Source organism: Empidonax traillii, unplaced genomic scaffold, assembly GCF_003031625.1.
Source record: "Empidonax traillii isolate 1590-97213 ecotype Southwest subspecies unplaced genomic scaffold, ASM303162v1 scaffold617:size382775, whole genome shotgun sequence".
NCBI lineage: Eukaryota > Metazoa > Chordata > Aves > Passeriformes > Tyrannidae > Empidonax > Empidonax traillii.
The window spans coordinates 330,791-356,277 of NW_020955810.1; the positions used below are offsets into that span (position 1 = coordinate 330,791).

General features: G+C 36.1%; 1 protein-coding gene across 1 annotated transcript in view; it reads right to left on the reverse strand.

Moving 5' to 3' along the window:
- Positions 1 to 25,487, reverse strand: part of LOC114065093 (inactive N-acetylated-alpha-linked acidic dipeptidase-like protein 2) — a gene marked incomplete at its 5' end in the record, with an annotated part of 150,627 nt that overhangs the window by 106,492 nt on the left and 18,648 nt on the right. Inside the window, one exon of the mRNA XM_027898698.1 lies at positions 5,009 to 5,152. Coding sequence (XP_027754499.1) covers positions 5,009 to 5,152 — 144 coding nt within the window. The remainder of the gene's footprint in view (positions 1 to 5,008; positions 5,153 to 25,487) is intronic.

The window sequence follows — 25,487 nt, forward strand, 5'->3', positions numbered from 1 at the left end:
ACTATATACCTAATAATTTAAATAATCTCTGAAAAAATATTGTGCAACACTATCAAATTGCATATGCAAAAATCAATACTGAATTTATGCAAGGTACAGTATTGTTGAATTATAAAATTACTAGTGCAGGAATCTGTCAAAGCTCCAGGACAGAAGTCCTGTAGCAAAGAGCCTTTAGTGATTGTGGGTTTTTTGTTTGTTTGTTTGTTTGTGGATTTTTTTGTTGTTGGGGGTTTTTTTTGTTTGGTTTGCGTTTTTTGTTTGTTTTTTTTTTTCCTTTCTTTATTGTTTGTGGGGGTTTTTTGTATAAGCAGTAAACCATCTAGATATACTCTCTTTGAAATCTGGTATCTGAAATATTTTTCTCTAATAGATTTCTACTTGATTAACCAACTGTGTTGCCTACTAACAATATATCCCCTTTTTAAAATAAATATTCATAGATCTTGAGTTTCCAAGCCAAATCTTAGTCTGCAGAGCTTAATGAATAAACTGTTTGCTACTTGATTATCTTTTCTGACCTACAATGAGGAATCCAGAAACAAAACTATTCAGATGAAGAGCTTCTGAAAATAAGCAATATCTAGAATAAAGTCCTTTAAGAAGGCTCTAAACTGGGATGGCCTAAACAGGATATAAAATAAATATGTCAAAGTTAGTATCAAAGAGAGGCTTCAGGTGGGAATAGAGAGAAGATACATAAGAAATGTTTCTCACTGTTCATGCTTAATTCATTCCATGAACTTAAGGAACAGAATTTAAAGCAATCATGAAAAAAAAAAATCTGAGATAAATGTCTGTAAATTTTCATATCCAGTACATCTGAATTAGATCAGACTTCTCTATTGAACATGTACTTTGAAATGCCAGTAGGAGATACCTGCAGAACACTGTTATATTCCTATTGTTATGTACAATGACTTCATATCTTGTAGATACACTAACATGCCCTGCCACACAGTATGCTGGCATCTTTCTCTATTTGTTGTCTTGGATTCACGGTTAGCACAGCCCAAGAACCTAGAAATTATGGGATTGTTTGTGAACTGGTATCAGAGTGTATGATGGCATGGCCAGAGTTTATTAAATGTGGTGCCCTTTTTTTTTCTCTGACAGGTAGCAAACTATGAAGGAGAAACACATATAACAAGAGCACAAGGCTGTAGCCTAATAGGAGGAGATATATACCCTTTCCATGCCCTTCCTCTGACTGAAAAGAAGACAGGCTTCATTTGCACTAGTGCATCACTTGGCAGGGAACTTTGTCTTGGATTATGGTCGTGTAATATGGAAACTACAGGACTCTTTCAATTAATTATTGCTTCTGTGTAATTAATGATTCAAATTTCACATGATCAGAGTTGACTAAAAACTCAGTCTAGGGAACACCTGACATGTGGAACTGTATAAAATAAATGATTAAAGTATTATAAAAATTATTCCTTATGTTATGCTACAAACCTTTTCAGTAACAGTCGCTTCTGGTTATCTGATTCACTCTCCTTTTTTGGAATAGAAGGAGGATTTGTTTGCAGCCTAAAATGCAGTCTTGGATTGCAGTCACTGTGATGATTCAGTATTGATCAATGACTGTATTTTGTAGGCTGAGAAAGGTTACAAAAGATTAAAAGATTCTACCTAAAAAGCATTTAGATCTGAGTAATTTTACTGGTTGTAGCAGAATCCTGTGAGTCTTTGTATACCTGGCTCTACTATTCGCTCAGTGTTTGATATCATTCAAGTTACTTAAACTATTCATGCTTTTGCTTTACTATTTTATAAGTTAAAATATAAAAATAAATTACACCTAGTTCACAGCAAAAGGGACGCAGAGCTTGTAAGAAATTGGATCTTCTTCTATGTATGTTAACTTCATTGGTATTTTTTGAAATAATTCACCCTTAATAATCTTGGTTGATCTAAACAAAGAGAGGAATAGCGTTGGATTTAAGCAATAGTTGGCTAAAGAAACTTAGGAGCCTTTAGGTGAGATCACTGCATGAGTGTATTAGGTCAGACCAGCTGCCCATCATCTCCAAGAGTGACCAACAACAAAAATGTGGAAAAAAATGGAAGAACAGGATGAGCTACAGACACCTGGACATTGATCAATAATGAAATCCTAGACCTCTCTCCTCTTCTGTCTTCTCTGATATGAATCAGATGAGTAGGAAAACTGACACTTAAAAGCAAAGAGAAAAATTACACACATATCACTTGTGTTTCTAGCCACCAGACTTTCAGGTTTTCCATTTAACAACAAAGTATTTGGTCACTGCTGGCAAAAAAAAAGACTTTTTAAATTAAATCCCACTAAACAGATTTAAATTAAATACTCAAGAGATTAATTGAAAAGGGATGATTTTCACCTGACTGAAATCTACCAACTGGCAGGTAACTTAACAAACAAGGACAGTTCAGTGCCAGTGCAACACAGCAGGACTCTCTTCATTTATGTTTATAGGAGCACTTTCGTTTTACAGCCACCTTCACAATGTTCTAACAAATATCCTAGTAGTATCCTATAAAAAAAGGAAAGCTTCGAAACTTTACAGCTTCTCTATAAAGCTTCACTTTTAAATTCCTTCTAATTGCCTACTTTGGAGAAAAAGTTCATGGATTCAGATTAATGAGGATTAACAACAATGTACCTTGCTATACAAAAAGCAAATCTAATTACTAACTTCATCTAACACAAAACTAATAACTAACTTCACTTCCCACTATTTGCTTCGCAGGCTCTGAGCAGTCGATCTATCTCAGATGTTTGTTTCCACATCCTCTCACTCACTCTGTCACATTCTGTCTCTCGAAAACTGCAAGGCTAAGGGGAAAAAGGGGCATTACGAGAAAACTATATATAAATGTTTAATCATTACTGATGAATCTGCTGTGCAGCTTTTTGAAACATACTGATGAGAGAATGACGATCATTTTATTCTAACAAATTCCAAGCCAGCCAATCATGTGAATTGCTCATTCACCTCTTTTGACAGATGAGTGATGAGTTCTGTGTCAGAAGTGAAATCTCTCTCTTAAGCCTCTTCAAATCAACAGGAAGACAGCAAATTCAACCTTTCACTGTTTTCAAATGCATTGCTCTCTTCAGTGTTATCTCTTTAGCTACTACTGTTATTAAATAGTTCTACACAATTTCCTATCATAAGACCAGTCTTTTATCTCTTCCATTAAGGCTGCTACTGAACACTTCAGCACACTATATGCTCCAGCACAACAACAGTTTCACCATTACTTCAAGGCAAAATATAACACATTGCAGAATTATACAAGGTTTCTTATTATAGTCCCCATTTTCTCAATAAATTAAGAGTTTTAAAAAAATCCAACGTGGATTACTGTGGTTCAGAACCTTTACAGGAAACCAGACACAAGCTGTTGTGTTCACCTAGAGTAAGCCAGACATGGACTGGCTCTTACTAGGCTTGGAATATTCTTTCCAACTGTTTTCTATCTCACAGAATACCTGTCTTCTCAGTAAAATAAAACAGACATGCCACACCTGTCACAGAAAAAGCGGAATAAGCCACCCTTTAGGTGATTCTGTCCTGCAGCCTCCACAAAGAGCTTTTTGAGGAACAGGCACTGTGAATGCTTTTATCCTTCTAAAATGAGTGTCATTTGCCAGGCCAAATTCATGCTTTCCTTCAGGCACTTCAGCTGTTTAAAATTCCAACAATACCAGCAAGCTTCACACATCCTACCTGGAACGGTTAAGCACTTGTTCCTTCCAAAATGGCCTTTTTCCCTTTTCTATTGGTTGTGGGGATGATCAGTTCATCTTTAAAATACCTAGTCAGCCATGCATGGAGAGCAATAGTCCTGCCTAACCACAGCAGCTTAAACCATGAAGCACGAGGTCTTCTGCCTTCCTGTTTAGTATGTATAACTACAAATGCTAACACAAGTCATAAAATTAATCAACCTTTTTTATGACTTGTTGTACTGTACTCCCATTCCACAATAAGCTTCCAAAAGCAATAAACAAGTGATACAGCACATATGTGATAGTACATTGGTTCCCCTTAAAATTAGCTTTTACTGTTGTCATCACTGCGTGCAGCACAGGATACAGTGGCTAACTTAATTTTCTTCCCCCCTTCCAAGACCACAGCTTCAAATCATTTCATTTAAACAGGCATTAAAAAAAAAAAACCACACCTTTTTTTCCATGCATTTTTTTTCTGGTGAAAGATGGACAGGTACAAGACAAAAGCGAAGACAGAATTACTGAACATTCACCTCATCTAGAACGTTCTCTGGAGGCTGTTCCTTCATTGAAACACTGTGCAGGATCTTTACTGGAAGACTGTATTCTTATTTTTCCCCACAACCAGCAATAAGTTTGTTCAAGCACTAATCTGTGTGACTTTGCTAATGGCATTATTTCTAAATAGATACTCTGAATGCATTCTTTCATTACATTTGTCTCTACTCAAGGTCTTTTGTTCTTGTCATCATGACCCTTTTCCCGGTAAAATCTGGAGAAAAAGGTGCCTGAAGGTTCAGATAACAATACACTGTTTATTCTATACCAGATACAAATTAAGGAATGCAGAGAGACATATCACTGTTTAGAATTACAGTATTATTGTACCAGAGACAGGGAAAAAAGCAACAGAATAATACTGTTCTGGTGCTTTAATGTTAAAGTCACATTCTTAGTAGTACAGTAAGTCCTAACAAACCATTAACAAAACCTACCTAGTGATGGTATCTGCACAGAGGAGATTTTAATTCAATATTAAGAATTAGTGCCTAATGTCTTATTTTAAGAGAATTATTTGGGTTTTTATAAACCAAAGCTTCCATCTGTCAGATTTTAGGAGCATAATTTTTACGCTGTTCATAGTTCCTTCTAAAAAGCAGCTAAGGAAAACACACTCATGACCAGCTAAACCTCTTAGTTGTACACAGTTATAGAAAATGGATTTGGAGTCCTTGAGGAACATTCCACAGTTAGAGGGAAAGTGTACTTAAAAAGCATTACCTGTAGGTGGCAGCTGGAGGGGTGTACATCTGTCTTTTTGGACACCGTCCTCAGGTAGGGAAACAAGTTTTCTGGCAAGCACTGCAGAAATTGGTTGCACTAACAGTGTTGTGAGGTTCAGTCGATTTTGCCTGTAGCTTCCATCTTAAACAACAGAAAGAGGAGGGCAACTTCGTAAACGAAAATCAGATTTCAATCCATCATAAACCAAACAAACCCCTCAAATATCTGTAACACAGCTTGAAACAGCTGACTTAGATGAGCAGCTGTTATTTGGTACTTACCTCATAGAAACAAAAAAAAAGCCTCTTCAAGAACATGTACCACAAAATTGCATGTACATATTACAGTATTTGGGCAATAGTTCCACAAAAAAGAAGCTGACAAAGAGCCCATGCAGATATTGGACTGCATGTGACTTAAATGCACTAAATTAAATCGGTGTGTACCCAAGGAAACATTGAAAAATACAATCACAAATCAGCAATAACTTTCAAATTCAAGTAAAAACTGAACACAGCCTTCCAGGGAAGAGCAGACAAACTGCCCGCAATCATCTGCAAGTATTCATCTGCATCGAACAATGTTACTACCAGTAAGGTTTTGTTTTGCCTACAGAAGTTGTGCTATTTAGCTCGCACTTTAAACAGTTTTAGTGCTATCACACAAACAAGCCTTTGTGAGAAATCTGACAAGACAAACACCAAAAATGAGGCATGTTGATAATACACTGGCAACTTGATGAGATGTGCTATCTTGCATATAACCAGAAAGCCTGAAAATTTTGATATAAACCAACCTCTTTGAAAGGCTACAATCTGGTCACCTCATTGACTCAAAGTGGGTTCAGTGCAGCTAGGGTGACTCTAACGTATTTTATAAATGCAGGAGTGTTCCTGTGATGGGAAAGTTGAAGGCTCAGATGAAGGAGGTCTGCAATAAGAGGGTACTACTAAACACACACACACATCAAGTGGAGTAAGGTATGGATCAGAAAGCAACTGAATACCTCATTTACAGCTTAAAGAACTTAAGAATTCATAGCAAAAACCTCTCAATATCAAGAGATTCGTGAAAATATTAAAATCTCCCTTCAACTGAAAAAAATGTCTCTCCAACATTTAATCATGGAAATGTTTCTGATGAGACAATGAGATATTCTGGGAGACCAATTGAAAGAACTGGCAAAAGAAAACAGGCCAATTCTGCACATGGAAATGCTCTGAAGCACTTCAGGACAAAACACCTGTTTTTCTCAGCTATTTCATCTGGCCTAATAGAGGTATCATCTCTTCCCATGGAAAGTGAGAACACTCTTGCAGACGAAAAGCCCACCACAAAAAAAGAGCAGAGGTTGATAGCCCAGGGCACAACACAGCTCCAGAACAACCTGCAACACTCTCAAAGCCTTCCAATATACCTGCCCCTACTGAATCATTCCCAGCATTCAACTAGAGATTCAGAATGCAAGGCCTCCCCCTGAGACCTCTTGGAAACAAACACCGTATTTTCTGTCGACACAGAGTTCTTTACTACCCAAAGGCATCCTTTACATCCTGAGTGACTGCAATCACAAAGGCAGGGAGCTATCAGAAATCAGCAGCACATGTTCTAATAAATTTCTGTAAAAGTACTATTGGGATTGTTGTTGCTGAACAACAACTTAAAAAAAAAAAATCCACTCATAACCTCCAGTTTTCATTCTTTTTATGCTAGAAGCTCCTGAGACTTTTTTAAGATGTCCTTAACCATAATGGAAAAAATGACCAAAGCTATATCATTTAATTACGGAAAAACAAAAAGCTTGGTTCAGCTTTAATACAAAGTGACAAGCTTATCAGTGTTCACTTTGAAAGAATCAAGACAAATTTTTAAGTGGAAAGGTGAAACAGGCTCAAAGCATTATAATTTAGGATAAGGTTTGTCTTATCAAAGTTGGACTGGATTCAAAATCTCTCAAAGCTGTCACTTGAGTAAACTGATGGTAAAATCAGTTTGCTCAAGCTTTGAGAGTCAATTTCTGGAATTAAAAAAAAAACAACACCTAAAATGTCCTACAGAGATGGGCAATTGAGACATTATTTTCTGTCTGGTGTTTGTCAATCTGCAGACTGTATTTGAGGAGCAATGAGGCTCAAAATGTTTTAGATGAGAAGCATCTCTCCTTTCTCCAGTTATTCAGAATTTGAGCTTCATACTCGAATGAGCTCTGAAAGATATACTTCTGAGAACAACTTACAAGAGAAAATCCCATCATGTTTGAAACTTAATCATTTAACAATAAAGGTGGAATTTGAAGTATGGGTCAAATAGAAAAGATACATAAAAAAGGCAGATTTAAGGTATCTGGGCAGATTTACCGAGAAGAAAAACTTTCTAATAGAGGAAATTTATAAAGACCTGCTTAGGCAGGTGATAAAATCTCTACAGTTGAAATCTTTTTAAAGAAAAGAGTAAGCAAACATCTGACAGGAACGACGTAGATGAGGCTGACTGTGAAACAGTGCAGTGCAACTTCATAAAGGAACCAACATATCGAAAGAAGTTTGGGATTCTTGCTGGCACTTTCTCTGCTGGATGCCAAACTCTTTGGAGCACAGAGCGCTTCCAGGAACTGTGGGAGCAACAAATGCTTTGAGGATAATTTAAATTTGACATTTTGCTTGTAATGAAATTTAGTTTTATAGCATGACACTCTTCCAAGAAACAGAATTCCTTCTCTGCAAGTCTAACAATCTAACCGTGCCAGGCCTAGAACCACTATTAATTTTAGAAAGTCTCTAGAGAACATACTGTAAAGTGAGAAGAAAAATATGGTAATCAATTATTAAGTTATTTCAGGAGCACAAAAAGAGGCAATCTTTAGAAAGTTTCTTCACAGAAAGCAAGGCCTACATTGCAGAGACTGTTTTTTATGTTTTCTTTTTCAAAGCAAGCCCAAACCTCGAGCACCAGTTTCCATACTGCTCAGCCTGGGACACACACTTGGAAGCCAGCATTTCATAGTGATCCATCACTTAACCTACTGGCATTTGTCACATGTTCTGAGGTTTCTGAAAAGCTTTTACTGGGAGAATTTAATAGTAACACTTGTGCACCATATGTCACTCAATTCTAGGTTAAAGTACAATTTTATCATCATTTCAGTGACTTCTGTGAAGACTGAAAAATCAAAGCACATGAAATGAGAGTTAGTGTCAACATCTTACATCTCTGGTTAAAAGAATATTGCTTCACCCACAGCTTCTTTAGTATTAGCAAATAGGCTTTTATTCATATTTCTCCAAAAAGTTTTGGTTTTTTATGAATCGACTTTAATTTTTGTTTAAATTCCAGACTCAAAGGAAGATCGGACAGAATATTGCATTTCATTATATCTGTTTATTAAAGTCACCCTCTGCCAGGATCTGATAAAACAAAAAGTTAACAACTAAAACTGTCTAAAAACTTTATTGACAGAATTCATCAAAATAATTCCTTCTAAGACCTGAAACACCATTTTAAGAATGTTCCCCCCAAAATAGAGAAAAAAAAGTATTCTGACTGAACACTGAACCATAATTGTGCATACTCACATCTTTGACTTTCTGCTGCATTAATAATAGAGTATATTAGTTTTGAAATATCTGAAGTGAATGGCTCATTAATTTTTCACCTTAAGCTTAATAGAAATTTGACAAACAGTTTTATGCTGAGAATAGACACTGCAAGCAGGACCAGGACTTCACAGCACATGATGGGAATAAATTAGAGCATAAAAGACAGAATAACGTGCATTTGGTCAAATAAGATGGTTCTGTCATTCAATTGCCTGAAGTGAAGCCAGTTAAATGCATTTCCATGAAAGAGGCATTTTTCCATTTAAGCGTTCCCAGCATAAATGCCTTTGTCAGCAACTGATCTTGTATTTAACATGACAAAAACAAAGATGTATAAACTGACATGCCATAGACATTTATATTATTTGTGCTTTGAACTCGTACACAGCTTCCCCCCAACTTTGCTGATAACATTCAACAGCTGTTATCTTCCACTGGTTCTCGTGCAGTTAGGCACAACGATTTATTATTCACTGCAAAATCAGTTTGTCTGTGGTTTTTCTGATTTACATCTATCCAGACAAAGGGACTGGGCTGTGTCTACCACAGGGACACTCCACCAGCTGGTGGGTGGCTCCAGGTACTAAACTCACATCACTACTGGTAATCATAATAATTTTGCCCTGCAGTAGCTACTTGATGAAATCTTCAGCTACAGTTGCCTACAATACTGTCCATGAGCAGCATTTTTAAGACAGACATAACTCTTCTAACTCAAAAAGAAGCCTTCAATTAAGCCTTCACATCCCATTTAATCTCTGATATAAAATGTATCCATCAGCCACACCTCACAAAGCCACTGACATTTTTTTTTTCCTTCCTAAATTTTCTCTTTGAACTAAGGAAGGAAAATAAACTGATTCTGGCTGTTCCTTCTTGCTGTAAATGGATACAGGTAAAATATTGACCCAGAAAACCTGATGCTGTTCTGCAAGCACTTACGAACAGGAAATTCTGGGAAAGCTCCCCTCCTGCCCCCACCTGCTCAGTGTTTGGACTTCAAAAGTTAGCTAAATAGTTTTCTGCATATGAAGACAAATAGAGGCCTCTTCCACCAACAAAAATGGTGCTGGACACCCCGTGGTGTTTAAAATGGCAGTAAGAACAGATTTTATTAATGGGAAGGAGAAGACCGTCACTTCGGACTTGGGGAATATCTTGAGATGTAGAAGCTAAAAAATGCCAGCAAGAATAAGGAAAAAGTAACTGATACAGAAAAATGTTATTCAAGAGAAGAGCAGAACCTGGAACAAATGCCTATAGAGCAGAACTGGTAACAAGAGTTTCCTGCTATGTCTTTATTCAGTTCTCTATGAATTATCCACCAGAATTACAGTGTGGAACATATGTCAGTTCTGAAGTACTTTGCTTCACTAGCCACTGGTAGAAGCACAGAGAAAGAGCAAAACACTTTCTCCTCTTTTGTGAAAAAAAGAAAATAGAAAGACATTGAAATTCTGCAACCAGGGATTTTAACAACAGCCACGAGGAAGGGCTTTCAAAGCAGCTTTGCAGGCAGCGAAGCACGAGATGATGAACTGCTCTGCCAATTACAACAACACTGTGGCAGCTTGAATTTCAGGATGCATGATCTCAAGTGGGCAAGGGACACTTAGAACTACGTGCTTATTTGAGATATGAGTGAGAAATATGTCTGTGCCTATAAAAGGTCTAGGCACATTTACAGAAAATACAGAACTGAAAGGCAATGAGGATCCCCTAGAAGGGAAACGTTTAAGACACTGAGAGTTTTCATAAAGGATGTGGAAAACATTTTCATTTTTTTTCTTAGCATTGGTGATGGATAAAAAAATCTTTAAAAATACGTTTTAAAAAAGTCATATTCTCGTGATGTCAGGAGTTGACAAAATTTTATAAGAAAACCAAAGATATCACACCACCTGTGATAAACTCCCCAAAGTTAACAAGACCATACATCCAATGGTACATACCCCAAACCATAAAACTATAGAAATATGGGTTTTCTTTCCAAAGTATATTTACTGTATTCTGTTTGCATCACGTTTTAGCAATGGTCGGATGCAAATCTGTGTATATATTACTCAAGACTGTCTCTTTAAACAGATTTCTGTCATCCTTAAAAATAAAACTAGTAATTCTGTATCTGAGAAAAAATATATATACCTCTAGAACTTGCTGTCATCTTTTTCCCTCCTTCACAAGGAAATGTGCTTAACCACTATAAAAGAGGAAAAATAGTCACTCCCCTGCCTCTTAGTCTTAATGCCTACTTAATGTACTTTAAAAATACTGTCAGTCTTGTTTCTTTTTAAGATACATGGAATGAAAAGCAACACATTTATTGTGTAAAAGCAAAACTGCTCTGACACACTGATGCAAAACCATCTCATTAATTTCCCCCGCTTCCTTCTGAGAATATTTAATACATTAGCAAGAAAAAAAAAAGAAACCCAACAACAATAACAAAAAAATAATTCACAATTTTCTCACCATTTTGAACCTCCCTTTTCATTTAGCTTGTTGTAGTGGGTAATACTTAAAATGACATATAAGTGGCCAAAATGGAGCAAAATTACATAACACTTCTACACCAACTGACAGGAGGTAAAATTTTTCCTTTTTAAGTATCCTACAATTGTGTAACCACTAAGCCATAAAAAGGAAAGAGCAACTCTTCAACATATTACAAATAGCTGAAACATATTTTTATGTTCTAGTAACAATGGAATGTAACAGGGGAGAAAGGACAAGATCATTCTCAGGTTTTTCTCTGTTAGAAAATGCTCTTCTTGCTACTGAGCTGAAAGACTCTCCCCTGACAGCAGTTTGGCCATGGGACGTACAAACCTCTGTCCATCCTTTTAAAAGGAGTCATGGATGTTCAAAAGGGCTTACAGAAGTTGCCTGGGTTACAAGACAAAAAATAAATTGTTCTCAGCCCTTTAAAAATAAGCTTATTTTAAAAAAATCCAATAGTCATAAATTTCAGTTTCTGCCCAATTTATTCTTTGCCATGCATGCTGAATTCAAACCACAATCTTCAAAACTTCAGTATTTAAATTTGGATTCTACTTGAGGTGTTCTTGATAGCAAAAGATCTGCTTGGCATGTTCTACCTTCATTAAATTTGAGAACACAGGTACTTCCCACCGTACCGGTGTGTGTGGAAATAATCACTGCTAAAAAGATTGGAAACACTTAGAAAAATTAGCCATGTAAAAAACTGACCACAATCTGCTGCAACCATGTTATCTGAGTCTTAAATTGGATTTAAATTATCATCAAGGACTGTAAACATAAATACTGCAATTCTTACTTAAACTTTACATCTTTGCACCAAATTAGCGATTTAAACACTATATGATAAAATAACTCTACAAAAAATTTATTGCTGATATTTTTTTTGCTTTCCTAAAATATGCAGAGGTAATACTCCAACGGAGTTCAGCAGAACTGCTCGAGGCGATTGCTCTGCCGGTCAGAATTACCGCACAATCCAAAATACTGCGCATCAGACATATCCCTGGACTTCCTTTTTTAAAATCTTTCTCTTAGGGCAAAACTACTTCATGAACCCCATACCTGCAAGTCTGTGGGCGAAATGTAGCTGCTTGTTGCTCCCAGGAAATACATTTCCCAGACCATTAACTATACGATGCTCTTGAACTGGAATCTGGAGGGAAGCTCGTGTGTTCGTGTGTGTGTCTGTGCATGAGGGAACACAAATCAAACTGATGAACTAAGATGTGACAGAGATGGCTTTTAAAACTGATATATTATAGAGCATTTTAAATTCAGGTGCCAAACACCTTACAGAATTTGTTATCAGTGTCATTGAAAAGAAATTCTCTCCCTCTCGCAAAAAAGATCCAGGCAGGCACCGAGCAGGGGTATCCTGCTCCACAAGGGGACTACTCAGTCACACCAGCAGAAAAGGCACACAGCACCTCCTGCATGAACTATGTTTTCTGTTCACCACTCCAAGAAATAAAGAACTTCTGGCCCATTCAAGAGTTAATGGGCTAGTCTTACGGATTGCTCCCTCCTGAAATAAGCCTTGGTTTGCTACACTGGGGAGGGCCACCACAGACAACACAAACAATAAACATGGACAAGAGACACTGATACAGATTTCCTTCCCTTCAGTGATGATCAAGACTACATACAGTAAAACAAGGGTCTTGCTTTATGTGAAATACGTTTGCAGCAGCCTAAATATACATCAGGTAACACATGCCATCGTTGTTCTGATTGTGGACAAGCGCAGAGTCCTGTTTACTTACAGTAATGAGATTTATTGTTATTAAAAATAATAAAAGCCCTATAACACTCTACAAGAAATGGAAGTGAAATAGAAAATCTGTAAGAAAACAGTGAAACTGACAGGTTTAGGATGACAGTTATTTTGTTTATAGCATGTAGTGAACATTGCAATGACTCAGAATCACGTGCTGTCTGTATATACTTGGTGGGTGACATGAAATAAAATTGCACATGCTGTCTGCGGTACACTATGCTATTTTTAAAATTATATATATAATCTGATTCATTCTTCCATATTTGTTTAAAATCTGGAAAGTCACATTTTGGCTTCAGTTTGAAGACATATGAGGCCTCTAATATTCTGTCTGAAAATGACACATGATTAATATGTATCTTCTGTTCTAGCAGGTTAAAGAAGTTTCAGTGTTAACTTTTATGATCCTAATGTCCAAAAATTTGTAAAAGAAGATATATCTACTAACAATGCATGTCTATTATTGCAAAGTATATTAATACTATTTAACTTTGTTTTACTGGACCATGCAACTGGAACTGAAGTGATGCTCATTTTCAACGTCAATTCTGACTATGTGTAGGAAAGGCACACAAGAAGTTCAAAAAACTCCTAACAAAAAAAGTCTATCTGCCTTTATTTCATTCTAAAGGGCTTGCACTCAGCCAAAAGTGAAATACAGATAAGAATCAGTAGTCTTAAAAAGCTAAACTGCAGTGGAATTGTTCCAAGTTCTCAGTTCATCTTTAATTTATTAATATTCCACCTGCAAGATCAGATAGAGTAGATATATTTGGTCATGTAGGAGTAATAATTTGATTATAATTACTGAAGAAAAAGAAGTATCCTGGCAAGTCATTCTCAAATGACAGTTTTCTGGAAGGAAGATACAGGTGTTCTCAAGATTCCTATTAATCCTGTTTATAGTACAGAGTGGAGGAGGAACTATGCTTGGAAAATCCTACAGTTCTGAATCTACAGAAATCCTGGTAACACATATTGGCTTATTTCTTGGATTACAAAACAGAGACAAATGAACTATAATCTATTTGCAGCACTCCTCGGAGATATAAACACTGGTATTTAATTTACTTAATAACTTGCTTATGTATTTGCAATGTTTTATTATGTTCATGCTGACTAGTGTAACTGATGGATTCAGCTTCAGAAGGTGATTACAAACACCCAGGAGAACTGGATTTTATTTTGTGCACAACAGCACATTTTATGTGAATGTTCATTCAAAACTCCAAGTGGAGTCTTTGGCCCTAAATGATTTCTGAACCATCTCTTGTAAGAAGCTTTGCATCCTCAAACGAGATTGTGTAACCTGAGACGAGCAGGCAGAATAAATAATTTTGTTTAAATAACAGAGTTGAAGAGCTAGTTAATATTTAGGTTAAACTTCCTGAAATTCAAGGACTATTTGAGTCAGGAAGACCAGGAGCAAATAAAATTTGTAAGAAAACAGAAATAATCCCTTGAAGAAAACAATTCCTTGTTAAAGAAGGGTAGAGCAGAAGCATAATTTAAGAAAATTATATTTAAGGTCATATTTTAAATTATAAGCCAGTGATAAACATATATTCCTGCATATATTTTTGAAAAATTCTACTTGTGATTATTTTCTAAGTAAATACTTAAGAACAAGAGCTCCACAAATATAATGGAGATTATTGCCAGTTATAGCTACTAAAATTCAGCAGAAAATAAGAATGTTATAATCTGAATTAGATTTAACACTAATTTAAACAAGAGTGACCCTTTTGATTTTTTTAAAAATATGTATCTTTGGCTAATTTGCATTCACATATAAAGTAATGCACTCACTAGCAGTAACCTTTCAGTAGAGTTCTGTAGTCTCAGGTTCTTGAACAGAGAATAACCTTCAAAAGAACCAACTCCCTAACAGAGTAAAGCAACTTGGAATGACAAATAGAAAACACAGTATTAAAACAATGGAAAAATACTTTGAAAAACAATGGGAACTTCACAGGTCAAAAATAAAATACTGAAAAATAGGTATCACGTTCTAGAATTTTATGCTAACACAATTATTTTTTGGAAACACCACATTTCACAAGCACATTATCACAGCAGGGAAGTTCCATAGATTTTTCCTATTCTCTAGGCAGGCTTAAAGCATTGTTTATAGTCACCACAAATGCGTCACCCTTACTCATCTGCAGTCCCTTCTCCTTTTAAGAGAAACAAAAAGACCAGACTCTCTTCCATTTTAACAGAAAGGAACTTAGGTTAGTAGAATTCCAAAAGAGCTGTGGACTAGAAGAAATCAATACATATCTCGTTTCATTGTGACTTTTAACCTGAAGTTTAATGACATTTAAATGATACCAAGAAGCATATAGAATATCTACTGACAGAAATGCCTATGCTGAGCTTACTCTTCATATCAGTTGCACATTAACTAAATCACTGAACACAAGGTAACTCTCCCCTCTTTGTAGATGCTGATGTTGTTGTGGCACTGAAATATAGTAAGTACTAGGAAGGAGCTTGCAGCAAGTAAATTGTTTTCACAAGCTGAAACTGCAAAGGACTAGACTCTTCTTTAAAAATACACAGGTCTGGGGAAGATATATTAATCAAACTATGTGCAAAAGCTCCACCAAGAAGAGGACCTGTTTATGTTAAAGGTCAGTATCAAGCACAACATTCCTTGTTTCATTTATTCATCAAAGTTACAGATATTTGCAATGGTGGTATCTTGAAAATTTCATAAATGTAGACATCTAATAAACATCCTGTCTTTCAAGGGCTTACTGTTAAAATTTATTCTGTGGTATCTTCAGGGACTACCTCTGTCTCTGACAGATGGGACCTCAAGGTTTCAAAGATCCACAACATCCACATCTATCAAGAAGAATTTTGACATGTCTGAAGTTAGATATGCAGAAACAGACATGGACTGTAGAAGTATTTGAGATTCATGATTTGTGTGTGTGTCTGGATCTTAGGGTAAAATCCCCTCATATGGGCTTCTGGTTCAATAACTTTGACATCAGGAGGAATTTCTTCACTGAAAGGGTGGTCAGGCATTGGAAGGGACTGTCCAGGGAAATGTTCAAGAAAGAACTGGATATGGCACTCATGCTATGGTCTAGTTGACAAGGTGGGGATTGGTCAAAGGTTGGACCCAGTGACCTTGGAGGTCTTTTCCAATCTAAATGATTCTGTGTTTCTCTGAACTAAGGCAATGTGATGGCACAGCCACCTGAGCAGACTTTATCATGGGCACACACCCACACACACCAGTCCTGGGTCATATGAAACACAGAACCCTCCAGCTGCCATTGACATGTTTCTGGAGATAATAGTCTAGGATTTTTTCAGTGAGAAAGACATGATGTTACTCTCCTACATCACTTAATCGTTATTGTAAAGTTCATTCAGTACTTTTTTTCAAAATATGTTTGATAACCTAATCCTTGATGTTGCCTATATTGTGATTCTACTATTTTACTGTCACAATTCAGTTTCAAGGTTTTTTTGTCTTAAGCTACTCAAAGATACAGAAAGCTGGTGGGCCATCACCACAGCCCTACAGGAGATGCTCTCAACTCCATCATATTGATAGCTAAAAGCACAAATAAACATACAGAGATATGGGTCATTGAAAGAAACACAAATAAAAAGAACACATGGACTATTACAACAACATGAGTTAAAACAGTTATTTTCATACAATGAATGTGCCACAAGTAATCATCACTTCCATGTTATTTTGTCTCCTCCTCAGTACTGGTGGAAATAAATTGATGCCACATTTGTAAATTCAATTGGCACTGTTTCCCTGAAGTGACAGATAATGCATTACATGATTGCCTCTACAATATGTAACACCATTCCTTATTGTCATAGGTACTGTATTTCATGCAAGTGTGCAAACGAGCATTTGCAGTTTTATAATAAACTACTTCCTGTCAATAGTGCTGTAAGAAAGTTGCAATTTGTCCTTACGTATCTGTTTTCTGCTCAGAAACAAATATTTATACCCACTCAAAGATCAAATATGATTTTCCCAAGCACTCACTGCAGTCAACACTTCATCCTCAAACCTGGTGTGCTGCACGAGGGCACTTTAGTCAGCGAGACAGAACTGAGTGAGCAGTTTAGTTGTCCATCACTGCTCATTATAAGGCCAAAATTCAAGTACTACTTATCACAATTTCAGGCTACCAATTTTACTGCCTCCAGTTCAACTGCAGTAAACGAGTTGAATATTTAAGTAATGACAGATGAGAGGGCAAAAATACTACTTTAGCCTGTAGGTAGAGCTGACCTTTTTTATTCTGCTTTTACCTCACGTGTGGCTTTTGCACAAAAATCAATACAATAATTATGCGGAAAAGGTATTTAATGCTGTGAAACAAGCAAAAATTTACTACATGATAAACCACGAGCTATTGCTTTGTTCCAATTCTATATTAATGAAAAGCAATTTTTTTTTCCATTTTGGTTTAATCTGGTTAAGCAATTCTAAGTCCTTTTAATCTCTAAAAATGAACTCAAAATGTAGCTCAGGATGGAGCACAGAGAGGGCACTTGAAAGATATTCCATGACTTTCCTGACAGTCACAGTCAACAGTGCTGAGTACAGTCACAAAGCCAGCTGCTGAGAAGATGCTACCTACATTTTAACTAAGTAGAGGCACATGTGTAAAAGACTGACACTTGCATTGACTTGACAGAAAACACAGAAATGAAAACTGCTTCTTTTAAAAAAATCTGGCCTATTACTTGATTTAGTTCTCACAAAAATCCAGTCCTACTTAGGAGCAGCAGCTGAAAAAGTAGCACTGACTCTTGGGAAGTGTTAATGGACTAAGAGAAAATACAGAAAAAGGGAACTTGAAACATCAATCACCCAAATTATTTAATACATTAATATGATTTTGCTACAGGCTATTATTTGTCTTCCTTACAGAATGCTGTTGTACATATAATTAAATGGTACAAGACCTGTATTGATGAAACTTCACGTATCTATAAACCCACACAACTTAACGACAAAATTAGATTTTGTTACATATGCGAATTCATTTAAATAATAATTTTCCCATCAGAGCTTATTGAGCAGAATAAGATATTGCCTTAGAATAATTGGTCTAATTATACTTCCTCTAAAGTCTGTTCAATACTTTTCTGTCTCTTACTATGAGTAAGGAAATATTGCAAATATTGTAAGTTAACCTCTAGGTTAACTTCAGAGGTTCCCCCTCTGAAAAATGGGGTGTTTTCCACCACTGGTTGGAAACATGTTGTTCCCTACATTCTGGTTACTGAATTTTAAAATTAAACAATTTTATTGTGTTCCTAGGAAGTCTTAGTCAACACAGCAAAAACCTTAATAAAAAAACTTCAATTATGAACTCCATTACTACGGTGCTTTTTACTATTCTTAACTTAAAATCCTCCATATTGATGTGCCCTTTGGACTGTGCATGGAATTAAATATTTCAAGCTGCAACTAAAAATGCATTTTATAAAGGAAATATATCTCATTTCCAGGGTTGATATTATAAAGTCATTCCACTTCGATCAAGAGCTTCTTAAAAATATCTTCCCACCATTTCTCACCGGTTTTGGAATAAATGTGTGGTTTCTTTGAGAGGTATTGGCTACATTCAGTGTGCACGGAAATTGCATTAGGAACCCAGCACCCAAAAGGTTCTGCTTCCCATAAAGTATTTACAAAGGAGGAAATGAAACTGTGTCTGTTACACAGCAGTTCTGCAACTCCCCTCTCAGGGCAGCTCCTGAAGGACATGACTGATGTGCAAGACTTCCTGCATGGAAAGACAGTCTATACTGCATCCTCCTTAATCCATTTCTTAATCAAAAACACACTGAGATACACAGAGGGCACCTTTTGCACAAGCTGCCCAAAACCTCTGTGTTCCCTGCAGGAGAAACTATTTCTATTAAATTCTTATTAAAAATGCAAATAGTCAGAAAAACTTGACACTTCCAACACCAGCCAACACCTGAATCAGAGCTGGCAGCCTGCAGCTGGAAATTTCCTCAGATCAGAAAAGCAAATAGCCCACTGAATAATCAAGAGACTGAAATAATTCAGACTAATTTCTGAAAACTGTGAGTGCCTCTTCAGAGCAACTTCTATAAATACAAACCCCTCATTAGCTCAAGTGTTGCTCCATGAAGTTCTACAGCAAGGATCCTCTCAGCTGTGGTGCTTCCTGTGTGTATGCAATTTATAAAGAATGATGAAAGCTGTACCAGAGGACTGCCTCAAGTTGGCACATGCAGCCCTTCCATATGGAACACACCTGCAATTAATAACCTGAAGGTATTTGTTTAAAACGCAAAATACTGGAAAAACTCAAGCAGAGGCACTGCAGAAGTACCAGTGATAATCAGGACCTAATGCACTTCCAGTACACACACTGAAATTATGAGCTCGATGTCACAATTATTTGACTTGAATTATGTACAAAGTCAATCTTGCAATTACAATTGATTAGATTATTCTGCCCTAAAATTTCAAAGAAATTGTAAAGAAATTGTACATGTACCTTGAAGTGGAAAGAAGAAATTAAATTAAAACTACTATGGATTAGATATTGTGATGTTGGCTTTCTTCAGTCTGCTTTGGTAATTCTTTAAAAATGCATTTTTTTTTTTAATTAAGGATAATACACAATATTATGTTAGACAGCTAAGTCACAGACTTTCTCAAAAGTAAAGCTGTCTCTTCTGGGACAAGGGCTTGACATTAAACAAGCTCTGAGAAGTCTCTTGTCAAATCACAGGTTGATAAAATTAATAACTTCAACTTAATAATTATTGATAACTCACTATACAAATAATAATATTAGTCAACCTCTAAAGCAATGCAATCACAATAAAATTTCTGGCAGCTACCAACAATGATCTATGTGTGCTACGAGTAAAGCTGTGCCTACTGGATTAGAATACCACTCATTTAATTGACCTATCCATAATTATGACAATGACTTTAAGAACATAAAGAGATAAAAGAAAAAAAAAATGTATCTGCAAGCTTTTCAATTTTCCTAAAAATCCTCTAGAGACTGAAGTCAGCAAAGAAACCCTGCAAGTCCCTAGTTCAATAAAAAACTATATATCTCTATTTACTGCTCTGCTTGGGTTCATTAGTAGATGTGATATTATTAAACACTGTAAGAAGGGTGCAGGATTCAGACTTGTAAAATAACCAAACCAACAAAAGGCTCCCAGTAAGTTCATCTGTCACAGAACTACGTGATGTGGGTTAAACCACACACCAAGCGTGATCAACAGAGAGGTTGATGTCAATACAATTTAAAATGTGAGGAAAATCAGACTGGCCAAGGATTACACCTCAGGCAAGTGGTCGAGAAGGATATCTACATACACTAGAGAGAAATGCCTGTTAACATTGAGCCTTAAATCACAGTAAGAGCATTTATAGTATTTTACAACTGGAGAGAAAGAGAGAAAGATCCAGAGCAGGACAATACATTTAATCATAATGACTATTTTAAGTGAACAGTGCTTTAAAAAGTATGTCAAAAAGATATCTATGGATCCATATCCTCAGAAGATAAAGCCTGAACTTGGTCCCTAATCTAATTCACATGTGCCCTGTTCCTGTCATGGTTATATTACAAAGCAAATGTAAGTGGAAAGCAAATCCCAAATGAATTCTGGCAACACTTTCATCAATAATACTCCAGCATCCAGAGAGTTCAGACTTCCACAGAGCTCTGCATTTAGCATCTAATGCTAAGGGTTAGTACAGAGCTCACCTATATTCACCCATACTCATTTGTAAAATAAGTTCTAGAAGGTGTCTGTAAGTGTGGACAGGACACTAAGATAAAGAAATCGTGTAGGCCAGGTGAGCTGCCACATTTAGTGAATATGGATTAGAAATGCAACGAGAGGGACTGCCTTACACCATGGATCTGCAGCTAGAACCTCTACTAACATAAATGGATTGTCACACTCTACATTCATATGAATGAGTTCTTAAGGAAAGCCCAGAGTTGAGTCAAGCTTAGTTATTTGACAGGCTGGCTAATAGAAAACAGAGAGACAGTGGAGACTTTTCTATATACTTATCCCTTTCCCAGTTCAAAGTCTAATCTAAAAGCTCTCTTAAAAGCAATTTATTGAAGTACGGAGGGTGAAAATTGTTGTCAAAGCTTTTACAGTGGTAAACACCTGCAGGAAAGGAATTCGAGTTTTCAAAAGCAATGCAAGTTTTCAATTCATTTCACTTCAAAGACAAATCATTCAGACCTACCTTAAATTGTGTAATAGTCATTTTCCTGTTTGCCATGTGTTCAATTTAGAAGGAACTTTTCTTTAAATAAATAAATAAAAATCAGATTACATAACCTCCCTGCAATATCTAAGGTTTCTTATAGGGCATGTAAGAAATCCTTTCCTAATTTACCTCATGGTAAGACTTCCCCTGTTCTACCTTTCATAGTGGGAGGTGGTCAAGCTCTCGGAGTTTTAACCCAAACTCTCTCAATAATTCATCATTCTTTGCTTATTTCAGGAGGGTTCATTGGCCCATAAATGTAAAAGGTAACTAGCTGAGCATCTGACTTCGAATATAAACGTTCTGTTATGCATTAAGATAGTTAATCTTTCTTTTCTAGGTAATACTGTATAATGCTGTGTTACAAGACCTATATAACCTGAATGTATGTTCACAGTCACAGGATCAGATCAATTACTAGTATAAAGTATCACAATTTTACTGCAGTCAATTTACACCCACTTACGAACTGACTGAAGAAACATTCACGTTAACATTCTCAGGTCAAGATACTGAAAATGCAACGGAAACAACAGGGTATAGCCTAAACTATTTCAAGGAATGTTCATTTTCAAAATGCATTTTAACCTTCAATGAATAAGGGACATAAAAATTAATTTCTGAAAATGATGCCGAGTTACAAATCTTATTTCAAAACCTCGAGTTAAATGTCCATTTGTGCTGCTCCGTGTGGAGGTAATTACTCTGAGGTTGGCATTTAGACAAGAAATAACTATACTTTTAAATAATTAACTCCAGAGAATTATAATACAGGTATAAGTACATTTGGTACTTCCAAAATTCAGCTTCTTTTCAGGTTGTTTTCAAATGGCATGTTCATGTTAGACACCGAGACAGGAGTGGATGGATGAATGGATGGATAAATACAGTGTGAAATATTTTATACTACTAGTGGTGCACTACTATGTGTGCATCAAAACCCAGTCAACTATAGACAAAAGAGCATCTAAGCATTAGACTAAAGCACAAAATCAAATATAGCAGTTGCAGTATATCTATCAATAACTTCTTTCAATGGGAAAAGAATGAGTTCCCTCTGTATTCAGTGGGATTTTACTAAATCTTGCCAGGAAATAGTATCTAACCCAAAAGGAAGAAAGGCTCTGTATGATAATAGAGAAAATAATATAAGCAGAGGTAATGACAGCAGTGAAGGATGTGTGGACATGCATTGGCAAATTGAATTAATTCCCAAATACCCAACTTCAAATCATTTTCTGAAATGCTGTTGCACCAGCTACACAGATGTGACATTTTTTTATCTCTATTAAGTTGACCTTGCAGTAACTCAGGGGTGGAAAATTCTGACTGAATTCTGACTCTAAAGTCAACAGCAAACTCCTAAAAACTTTAAAATGGCCAGAACTTTGAACTGTATCTCCAGTTCTAGGAACTGGAGATTCCTTTTTATGCTATAAAAAGGAATGACTGGTGTTTTCTGAAATTTTTAGTTTATAAATAATCTTAGGTGACTAAGAAATTTTCATTTTTCATTAAATTCAATAACATAACCTTTGTAAACACTGTTCATATGTAACACAGTTTTTTTCCCCATCCATAATTTGGAAGGAGGAGCATACAACCTCACGTCTATTTGGAATATCAGACTTCACTCTTCAGCAGGTATTTGGGCTTTTATAAAACTCAAACCAGTTTTCCAGTGAGAGCAAAAGGACTTTAACATATCAGACAAATTATAACACCTCAGCTTTTCTAGAGGGAAAATTTTTGCCTTAAAATGTTTAAAAGAAGGTAAGAAAAATATAAAATTAACATACTCTTGATCTAGCTTCCTGGGTGGAATGTGCAGAGATTTGAAGGACTCAATATGTTATCTTTCAGGTGAAATAGTAATGGACATCAAAGATTACAGTGAGGAACAAAAGAACTTGAGTTGTCAATACTATGTTGGTACAAATATATGGAAAAACACATTCCACTGACACGCAGCGACATGCACCTCAGCCAATACAGGCAACCTGATAGGACAGAACCTATTTAAGCTAATTAAGAGGTAAAGCACTTCGACAACGAGAAGTTTTATTTTGCCTAGATGTTTCCTCATGTGTCCTGAAGATTGTCTAATTAGCCATTTGTTTCAAATAACACATGTAATGGGGTTGACATATTGACAGTGTGAAGAATTCTGTTGAGTAATCTGCAAGTTGTACAACAGAGACATGCTATATTTTCTGCGAAAAGAATAAAAATAAACAAAGCGACCTTTCTAATTTTCAAAGCAAAATTTTCTTCATAAACAACGAGTGCCAAGGAAAAGGGCAAAACTCATAAGATAAAGTATCTTTGAAGTTTTATGATTCTATGACAAGATACTGAGAAGTATATTACGCCTGAGAGAGGCAGGTTATTTAAAAGAAATGTTGCCCTGTGCTTACAGTAAGTAAGAATACACTTAGCAATCAGTGCAAAACAAAGCAAGTATTTAATTCTTGCAGCTGCAAAGAACAGGTCTGATGCTGCACCACTGAATTGTGCTGCAGGCTGGGATTGCCATACCTGTAGTTCTGTCATGTCACATTCCATTAAAAGATTTCCAGGGCACAGTTTGAGAGTGTGAGAAAAAGAAAAATATGCTTCTCAAAAGAAGAATTCAGTACTTGCTTTGTTTTGCACTGATTGCTAAGTACATGACTTCAGATTTTGACTTCAACAAAACAATCTTCCTTATGGCAATTCATCTGTTTTCCCTGGAAAGAAAAGTCCAAACTTTTTAGAGTACCATAGCTATTAGGATGGGGGTGAAAGATGTGCTTCATCAGCAGTGCTGTACACTGAGAGTCTCAGTGAGTATCTGCAAATATTGCAGGCTTGCCCTACGAAACTGTCAAACTGCAATTTCCCTGTTAGAATTTTATTTTTGGTTTATTTTTTCAACTTGAAATACAGGATTGCAAGGAATTATAATGTCTATGTGAGATCCATCTTGGATATACAAAGAAACCTGCTGAAAACCGCTGTTAAGTTTAAGCTCCAGGCAACATTTAATTTAAATTGTACAAAGAGCTATAAGGAATGAATTTCAAATATGTAATGAAGTAAAAATTAATATTTTAAGTAACAGATTTATGGATTTGTCACTTAAGGACTTTTAAAATACATAATTGGAAGAAAAAGAAGAAAAGTGTGTGCCATGCTAGCAAAAATAGCTTTTGCTCTTTGTTTTTATCTTGGATGATTAACTATGGATAAAATAGCAGAGGAAAGCCACAAGAGATCTGCATTTAATGTTTCATTTTATTTCTTCTGTGCAGAAGGAAGGAAGCAAGTCTTTAAAGAATCTGTAAACCAGAACAGAAGAAGGAATCATTGCTCAGGATGATGAGGCAGGCAAAGCCATTTGTACATTTACAGCCAAGGGGACAAAACAGATGAAAACGAAATACCACAGTGCACGTCCACCCCGAGGTCATCAGAAACATGTAAAGTTCCTCTGAGATAATTTAACTATTGGAGCCAGTTGAGCAGACACTTGACATTGAAAAATGTTACCTGAAGACATCCAAACTTCCAAGTAAATTGGTCAGAGATAATGGAGTTTCCTCAAACCTTAAATAATTAAAGCTTTTCTCAGATGAACAGAAACCCGGGTATCAGCTGCCATTAACTAAACTCACACATTTTACTACTGATTCTGAAATTAGTTCTCCAGATTGAACAGAATACATTTAATGAAAAGTATCTTAACCCTAAACTATCTTTGATCGTTGTCACGACTGAATTGCAAAAAAAAAAAATTATAATCACTTATTAATTATCAAACTTTCCAGCAATTATCAAGGATTCCCAGTACTATCCAGCAATAATATCCTGTCTAATAATATCCTGAAAAACTAGTACACCCACTAGCTCTATTCTTTTATTAAATCTCAGCAAAACCAAAATCACATAGACATGTTTTTGAAAGGCATTTTTGAAATAGCATTAATAGCATCCAAGTGGACATAAAACCTGTTTTCTAAGCAGAATTTCCCACTGTGCCCTCACATATACACAAATAAGTTTTTCTCCTGAAAGCAACTATGCAGTGTGAATCCCCTGTGCGGGGTACATTCACAGCTCAGTTATTCAAGCACACAAAGTCTCTGCTGGATTATTGTTCCAATTTTAAGCCCCCACACTAAAACATCCAGCAGTTGGCTAAAACACAACAAAGGAACTGGAAAAGGTGAGGAGGATTTAATCTATAGCAAGCATTTAATAGTGGGAACATTGAAGTTTTCTCAGTGACACAAAAATAAAGGACACGAGATGCTAATTCAAAGA